This window comes from Galeopterus variegatus, unplaced genomic scaffold (assembly GCF_000696425.1).
Source record: "Galeopterus variegatus unplaced genomic scaffold, G_variegatus-3.0.2 Scaffold1148, whole genome shotgun sequence".
NCBI classification, from domain to species: Eukaryota; Metazoa; Chordata; class Mammalia; order Dermoptera; family Cynocephalidae; genus Galeopterus; species Galeopterus variegatus.
In genome coordinates this window covers 20674-29257 of record NW_007727259.1, presented here as the reverse complement: position 1 = coordinate 29257, position 8584 = coordinate 20674, and the positions used below count along the sequence as shown (strand labels likewise).

The following is an 8584-nucleotide window of genomic DNA, read 5'->3' as shown; positions in this document are numbered from 1 at the left end:
TTCTTCTGGACCTCTTTCCCCACTGAGGAAGTCGAGGTGCTCTGGCGAGAATCCCCTCAACTTCCCGTCCTGCTCTGCACCCCACTTCCTTCCTTTTGGTCTCAGAGTCACACTGATGCTGTCCTGTGACTCTTGCATCTACTTGTGCTCTTGATCCATCTCTAAGACCAGAGAGCTGTTCCGCTGGATGACACCTTTCAATTTCCTAAAGGTTTCAGCCTCTCTCCACTAGCTCTTTCCAAAAGTTTACAAATACAGTAAAATCTCTTTACTTGAATAACAATAACAACAAAATTCCTAGAAAGAATCACCTACATTCATTTCCTCATTCCCCATTCATTTTTCCATCCACTATAATCTAGATTTCGCTCCCACCTCCTAAAATTGCTCTGGCAAAAGAAATCACCACCCTCCTCATTGCCAAATCCAAAGGCTTCTTTTCAGTTCTCAGCTTCCTTGCCTTCTCTTCAGCATTTGATACTACTGACCTTGTCCTCTTGAGGATGGTCACTCTTGTCCTGTTCTCCTTAGTGGGTCCTTGGTCTTGTGCTCCAGCCTTAAGCCTTAGTGCGACTTCGGAGTCTATCTTTGCCCTCTTTCCTTCTCCTCCCCTCCCCTCTACTCTGCTTGCCTCCCCTTCAGTTCCACTCTGCATAAGCCACTCCCAGGGGCTCCACATCAGTTTTTGTACTGACACAAATCGAGGCAGTAGTTCATCTCTCCTGAGCTCCAAATCACAACAGCCAGGTTCCTGCTGGTGCTTGGAACATGGTGGAAGTTCTATGGGCACTTCAAGCTCAATGTGCGTAAAACCGAGCTCATTCTCTACCCCTACCTCAAACTTTCTCCTTCTATATTTCCAAGGATACCACCTGGAACTCCCCAGACCAGAAACTTGGAGTCATGCTAGATGGCTCTCCTTCACAGATTCGCCATGTGCAGTTAGTGGCAAAGTCCTGCACTTGTTTATTTGCAGCATGTCCCACATCTCTCATCTCCACAGCTCTGACTCTTGCAGGCCCTTCCTGTCTCTAGTACAGAGCCCTGCAGTGGTCTCCTACCCAGTCCTCCTGCTGACCCCTGACTCCTTCCAGAGTCATCTTTTTAAAAAAGTAAACTTTGTCACTCCCCACCCCAAGCACTTTAAAGGCTCCCTGCTGCCCACAAGACAAAGTCCGAGCTCCATAGCAGGGTTCATGAAGCCATCCACGGCCTTCTCCTGCCCCTGCCACCGTCTCCAGCCATGCTCAACACCTGGCTGTTCTCCAAGTCCCTGTACTCTTGCTCACCTCTGTGCCTTTGTTCTTACTCTTCCCTCTGTTTGGAATAGCTTCCCCTCCCCTACCTGCTTGCGGAACAGCACTTCATTTTGGAGACTTGGTTCAGGCACAGTTTCCTCTAGAAAGCCTTTTCTGATTGCTTTTGTAGGGTAAAATTGACCCCTCCTCCCTGGGGCCTGCACTGCACTCATGACGGAGCCAGGGCGGGGTGAGAGGAGCTTGATGGGACGCTCTGTGCCCTCGGCTCCTGGCCCCTGTTGTGCAACTCCAGGGGCCCTGCCCTTCACTGCTGCATGCCTGGGGCCTCACCCGGGCCTGGTACTTGGCAGGTGCTTAGTAAATCTCCTCTGTTGGAGCAGAATGGGAAGGTGGGTACGTGGGAGGACCTGGAAGGATTTTCATTTTCAATCATAGAAGGGTCTTGGGCTGAGAATGGGGCTGTGAGACTTTATTCACTCAGAGGAAAGTACCCTTTCCCTCACTTTTCCAGTTGCCTGCTGGGGACCCCTCCCTGCTCTGTGGCAGGTCCCAGGCAGGCAGGGCAGTCGGCGGTAGGCCCTCTGGAAGGTATAGTGACTGTTACTGGGATGACTCTTCTTCCAGCTGCAGCTGAAGGAAAACACCTGCAAGAGAAGGGTGAGCGGGGTGGTGAGAGCCAGGCCTGAGGTGGCTGGAGCTTGCCAGGGCGCTCTGAGCACCTGACTCCATGCCACCTGTTACCTGGATCCTATCCTGGGGTATAGCTGGGGTAACTCATATGTAGAAAAAAATCCTGGTGGCCTCTTGCTCACTTCATCTGTGTTTCCAGCAGGTGCCCAATCCCACCCCTATAAAAGCTGGACCCCAGCTTGGGCCTGGACCTTAGCATTCTTCCTCCCTCCCATTTGTTCTGGGGGTGTGTGGCAGCAGGGCAGGGCCTGGGGTGGAGGCTGAGGACTTCTTTACCTGAGGACTTGGCATAGACTGTCTGCTGGTCTCTGCTCTGGGTGATGCAGGACATGTAAAGCTTCTGGTCCTCGATCTTTTCTACTTCAACATTCAGTACAGCCAGAGAGCCTACAGGGATCAAGCTGGGAGAGCAGGCGGCTTAGCCCATCCCTCACGTGAGCCCGCCCCCCCCATGCCCCATCCTTCTCTTCATCCCTCCCCACCTTAACAACTCATAGTGGTCCCAAAGTCTGAGGGCAGAGGTTGCCTTCTGGCCAGGGACTGGAGGAACTGCTTGGGAATGGGCTGGGAAGAGGAGTGGTGGGCAGGGATCCCACCACACCCAGCTGGTGAGGTGGCCACCCCCAGTGACTTTGGCCAGTGACCCAAGGTTCTGTACTTACTTTTTAAATCTGATGTTGAGGCTTAGTGTGAACAGCCCCTCTCCAGCCAGGTAGGCAGTTTTAGAAAAGGTCTCATCCATCATGGCTGCCAGAGACCCTCCGTGGGCAAACCTGGGGGTGGGAGTGGGGGTAGGGAGCAAGGCTAAGGCTGGGACCACTGGGCAGCGTGCCTTGCTGGGCCTTCTCTCCATCCTGTGGTGAAACCACCCCCTGCCTCTCGCTTTCCCCAGACCCCTCCACAGACCTTCAGCTTCAGAGCAGCCAAATGGGAAGGAAACAGAGCTGCACCTCATCTGATCAAGCCAGTCAAAATCAACTGAGCTTTTCTCCTGTTTTGCTTTGGCATCTGTTATTAACCACTGATACAATTATTTTATTTTGCCAGGAAAAGTTTTTTTCTGATAATTAAAGGGAAACATTTTAGTGATTTATCACCTAATTACTGGCAGCAATTGCTGATATTTGGAAGGGTGCATGCACACAGGCACTAAGAAAACCCCTGAACTTTTTAATAATTGCAAGTTGGTCGCTTTGTGGGAGTGAGTGACACTAGGAACCATCTATTCCACCATCTTGACCAGAACTCACCCCTGAACTTTTTGACTTACTCTTTTTTTTTTTAAAGATGACCGGTAAGGGGATCTTAACCCTGGACTAGGTGGTGTCAGCACCACGCTCACCCAGTGAGCTAACCGGCCATCCCTATATAGGGATCCGAACCCATGGCCTTGGTGTTATCAGCACCGCGCTCTCCCGAGTGAGCCACGGGCCAGCCCTTGACTTACTCTTTGAAGCACGACCTTAGGCCATCTCTCACCTTACCAGTCACTGCAGTCAGTGCTGGGCCCACACTTTCAAGAAAGGTAGCTCTCCCGAGTGAGCCACGGGCCAGCCCTTGACTTACTCTTTGAAGCACGACCTTGGGCCATCTCTCACCTTACCAGTCACTGCAGTCAGTGCTGGGCCCACACTTTCAAGAAAGGTAAATGTGAAATGTAACTTATGACATATAAAGTGCTGGCAAGACGGACTTCCTGAGCAGCACTGCCCGCAGAAAGCTGAGAGCCTTCTTCAGCAGGATGCTGCAAACATTTGCTTTATTTAAAGTGCATAAAATTCTCATTCTCACTTGTGCAAGCTGATCTTCATGCCAAAGCTACTTCATCATTGGTTAAGTTGGGGGAAATAGAAAGGCACCCAACTTTAGAATGCAGATAACACAAAACAGTGTCGGACGGTCCTCCTCTACCTCTTCAGCCTCTCCCCCACGAGCCCCTAAATAAAAATCAGCCTTGCTTCAGCCTCAGCCCTGCCTCCTTGGGGTTTTTCTCTTCAGAAGGGATGGGATCAATGCCTGGGTAGGGCTCTGAGCTATCACCCCAGTGTCTGCATGCACTAGTTTGGAGACCTATCGAGGATACCTTTTGGATGGCCAAGGCAACCAAGGGCCCCAGGAGGTGCTGACATCTATTTAGCATTCTGGGTTCTGTTTAGCCCCAGCTAAGTCCCTCTCAGGCCTCAGAACTCTAACGCTGCTCCTCCCCACTCCCGTCTCTCTCTCTTGCAGGAACTCCGGCACCACCAACAGCCTTCAGTGACCGAGGGAAGAGAAGGCAGATGACCACAGACTTGCCCTGGTTTCCCATGTGGATGTATTGTGGCCCAGGGCCACCCTGATTTCCCATGTGGATGTATTTATGTCCAGTGAGAGCTCCTCCCTAGATCTATCACAGGTTTGGCCCTGGTTTCCCATGTGGATGTATTTATGTCCAGTGAGAGCTCCTCCCTAGATCTATCACAGGTTTGGAGGCAGCAGAGTACAGTGTAGAGAGCAATGGACATGGAGTCCCAACTCCTGGATTAGAGTCCTGTGTCTGACCTTGACTACCTGTGCTACCTTGGGCAAGTTACTTTACCTATGTACACCTCGGTTTCCCTATGGGTAACACATGGGATTTGGGTAGATGGTGTCTGATAGCTATATTGTGCTTTATAGTTCATGAGCACACACACTTAGGCCCATATATATCTCTCATTCACCCTGGCAGGTGTTATTATTGCCCCAGGTTTCAGGTAAGAAGACTAAAGACCAGAGGTCAAATTGCTTTCTTGGGGTCTCAAGGCAAGCTACAGCAGAGCAGGACTGGAAGTTGGGCTCTCGATTCCAGATTTTGCTCTCTTCCAAGTGCACCACACCCTTCTCAAAGTGGCTTCTCAGGTCTCTTCTTGTCTGGAGAATTCTGAGACCTGATAAAGAGGCTCTCCCTTATCTGCACAATGGGGACTAGACCAGATAACCCAATATGTCTTTCCAGGCCTGGCACCGTGAGGCTGAAGCTCAGTGCCCCTCACCCCCACCCTAGCTCTTTAGAGAGAGATGCAGACTCCAGGGCCTAGTGGGTGCCAGACCCACCCTGCTAAGCCAAGCCCCGGAGGCAGTCAAGGGTGTCTCCCTGGCCCTGCTTGTGGCCTCACCCTGGGGCCCCCTCCAGGTAGGGGCCTGGTTGGAAAAGACAGATGGACTTCTTTTTGGATGGCTGGAAAAAGATGACATACTCGTAGCCTTGTCCTTCCACTTGGATGCACCTGGTGAAGATGCGCCAGTCAGTTTTGTCTAGGGAGAGATGGGCAATGTCACAGCTGGAGAAGGGAGGGTATGGGGGACATGGGGCCTGGTCGGGATGCAGTACCACAGTTTGAGCCCTGCCTCAGGTGCAAGGTCAAGGAGAGAGAACCAGAGGACACCCAGGCTCTGTTCCCAGGGAGCCTTCAATCTGGGAGCAGAGGCACAGTCCCTGTCCTCAAAGAGCTCTCTGTCTGGGGGTGGGGGAAGGGGGGAAACACTAAGGAAGTTCCCTGGCTGAGGATGGAGATAGGTTCAGGGCCAGGTCAAGTCTTTAAGTAATAACTTATGTAATTCACATATAATTCAAAATAACAATACATAAGTGCAGAGAAGCCCTGCTTTTTTCCCAAAGACAGCTGCACAACTACATCTTTTTTTGGAAATATTGAATTCTTAAAAAAATTATTTCAGTGTCCCTGCTTTGTTTGTGCCATAAACTCAAAGGCAGTCTGCCCACCATACCACCCATTCATCACTGGGCAGAAAGACCTCATGCGTGAATGAGAGAGACAAGAAAACACACACACACACACACACACACACACACACACACACAGAGAGAAAGAAGAAGGCGGCAACTCTCTCATCAGTCAGATCCAGTGGGTGTCTCAGGAGTGCTGCTGCAGCCTAGCAGAGGAGGGATGGTGTGCTGAGGCCTGTGTGGGTGAGGAGGTTCCAAGGGCTTTTATGGGGTTGGGGAGGAGGGCTTGGGATAGGATTTGAAGTGTAAGGGAAGAACAACTAATGAGAAGTCAGAAAGGGCAAGGAGCTGAGCTGGTAGTTCACCAGGAGGGACATGCTTGGCTGGGAGCCAAGGCGGGCCCGTTAGGGTGTGCTCTCTTCAGATGGGAGGAAGGGGCCAGAGACCTGAGAGAACACTCTTCCCCTCCACCTACCTGGAGCTGCAGCATGCTGGGTGGAGTTAGGCAGCAGGAAGAACTTCTAGGCTGAGAACTGGAAAGGAGTTTTGAACAGGGAAGGGGGCTGGCTGACCCACTGGCAGGCTCCAGGCAGGGTGGATGGCCCCAGGTAGGCTGGGATGTATGTGTGCTCATGGGCCCTCTTAGGCCCGGCCTTACCTGAAGTAGCTACCAACCCAGATGGGAGCTTGAGTCCCTGGATGTGGTCTCTGTTGGATTTGAAGGAGGGCAGTTTGATCCAGCCACCAGATTTGGTCTTCTCCAGAAATTCATGGTATAAGCTCAGCATGTCTGGACACCAGGTGGCATTGGGAAGGGCATAATCCTTCAAGTCTGTCTTCTCTGGACAAAATCTTGAGACCTGGGCAGGAAATATCAGGGGGACTAATTCTGGAGGGTGGAGGCTGCTTCTTCAGCTGTGGGACTTCTAGGTGGTCTGTTCCTGTGTTCTTGGGTTCTTCAATCTTTTCTGCCAGAATGTTGACTTGAGGGTAAGGCCCACCTTCCTTGCAGAGGGTTCAGGGAGCCCTGTGGGTGACTAGGCAAGGGGACACTAAAGAGCAAAGGAAGGGAGAGAAGAGAGTGGGGCCACCATCTCTAGGCATGCTGCTCTGTCGTGTTGCATTACACTTGTTCTATTTTAAAACATGTGAGCACTTCTTTGAGGCTGAGAACAGGTAGTGTTGGCCCCCTGTACCGATGGGGAACCAGAGGAAATATGGCTCAGGTGGCCAGGTTTTGGAGTGTGAGAGCTGTGGCCGGACTAGACACTGTCTATTCTAGGGGGAGAAGCCAGAGGTGTGGGCCATTTTTATAACCCCTCACCTTAGGGGTCACTGCAGCTCTGTCCACAGCTGTGGGCCTGCCTGGGCAGGGTGGCCCCTTTGAAACATGTTAGGGCCCCCGCAGAGGTGTGGTACCATGGCCGGGGCAGGGACAGCATGTCTATCTGTGTAACCAGGGGGAGTCCTCTGCAGCATCAACCGCTCACGCACCAATCACAGTGGTGGGCAGTTGCTTGCCAGGACCACAGATGGGGTCTTCCATCTGGGGATGCCCTAACTTAGCTGCAACAGTCAGGAAACACAGGAGGAAAGAGCTTGGTGGTGGCCACTCAATATTCAGAGCAGGATGCAAGTATCCCAATGGTTTTAGTTTTGGATCTGGGCTACTTGGTATCCAAGATCACCTTCTCTTTGCCAAATCAAATAGCTTCCCGAAACACTGCCCACCTGCCCTGGCCATGAGCTGGGAAGAAGAGATGTGGGGTGCTCCTTAAGCCCTAGGCTCTGGGAGAAAGCTGCCCATCTGGCTGATCTGGGAACTCACTCACCAGGGAGTCTGCGGAGGATCCAAATGCTGAGGCTGGGGCGAGCCTGGGCAGGATACCAGGGGCCCCAGGAGGAGCTCTGTGGTGGCCAAGTCTTGCTGCCACCTGGAAGCCTCTCCTTATCATGGCCGAGTGCTAGGACCCCAGTCCTGCTTGGATCGGGGGTGCTGGCTGCCTCCTGAGGAGGTGGCAAGGTAAGTGAGCGCTTCTCTATGGCAGCTCTCACCAGCCTCTCCTTTTTGTCACCAGCTTTCTTTCAGCAGCGAGTTTCCACAGCAGAGAGGCTGATTAGGCAAGGCTGGGCTGGTTCAGTACAACACCCTCAGATGCTTGGGGCCTTTAGCTGGTCCCAGAGCCCCACCCAGAGCTTGGGGAGGGGCAGACGTTGCTTGGGCATGAATGGGCAGAACTGCCTGAGTTCAGAAAGAAACATTTGTTAAAGGAGCAAAAAAGTACACAAACAAATAGTGTGGGATACTTGGAGCCTTGGAGAGTTGCCCTGGGGGCAAAACCCAAGAAAATTTCCAGAAAGACAAGGCAGGTCTATCCCTTGATTAGAGGGTGTTGGTGGAGCATTTGTGACATGTGCTCTGTAGTAAGACTCTAAAAGCTCTGGCCCAATTCTGGGGCTCAGAAAACAGCCTTGAGACACCCCCTTCCTCTCCTAAGCAAGGGTTGGCACAGGGAGGCCTCCACCTGCTGGTCCCTGGCCAGGATAGGAGTTGGGGATGGGAGAGGGCTTGAATGGGAGGACAGAAAATCACTTGGGAGGAAGTAGCTGAGCAAGGGAACTCCTTGCTTTGGGAAGCCCAGGGAGGGATGCTGGCAGCAGACAGTGCTGGTTGTGAGGTGAGGGTGGGGCAGTGGTGGCTTTGTCACTGGCAAGCCTGGATGCTTTGGGTGGGTGAGTGGGGAGGCGTGCTCCTCCAGCCTCCGCAAGTTTGTTACTGGGTCTCATGGCTGGCTTAGCTTCAGCGCAGCCATGTTGAGCCTTCCCCTCCCCCCGCCCCCGCCCATTTTCCTCTCTTCTCTGGGAACTGGGATTCCTCTCCTGGGAAGGGGTAAACGATACTGTTATCACCAAAGGAACATCTTGT

At 52.5% G+C, this 8584-nt stretch overlaps 1 protein-coding gene across 1 annotated transcript; it reads right to left on the bottom strand.

Moving 5' to 3' along the window:
• Positions 1-1707: 1707 nt before the first annotated feature.
• Positions 1708-8313, bottom strand: THEM5 (thioesterase superfamily member 5). The gene is made up of 6 exons (XM_008575136.1): positions 7491-8313; positions 6317-6518; positions 5087-5225; positions 2612-2722; positions 2226-2350; positions 1708-1903 (listed from the first exon to the last, which is right to left on the bottom strand). The coding sequence occupies exons 1-6, from the start codon at positions 7611-7613 to the stop codon at positions 1860-1862; spliced, it is 744 nt and encodes a 247-aa protein (XP_008573358.1). The 5' UTR covers positions 7614-8313; the 3' UTR covers positions 1708-1859.
• Between the last annotated feature and the right edge of the window lie 271 nt (positions 8314-8584).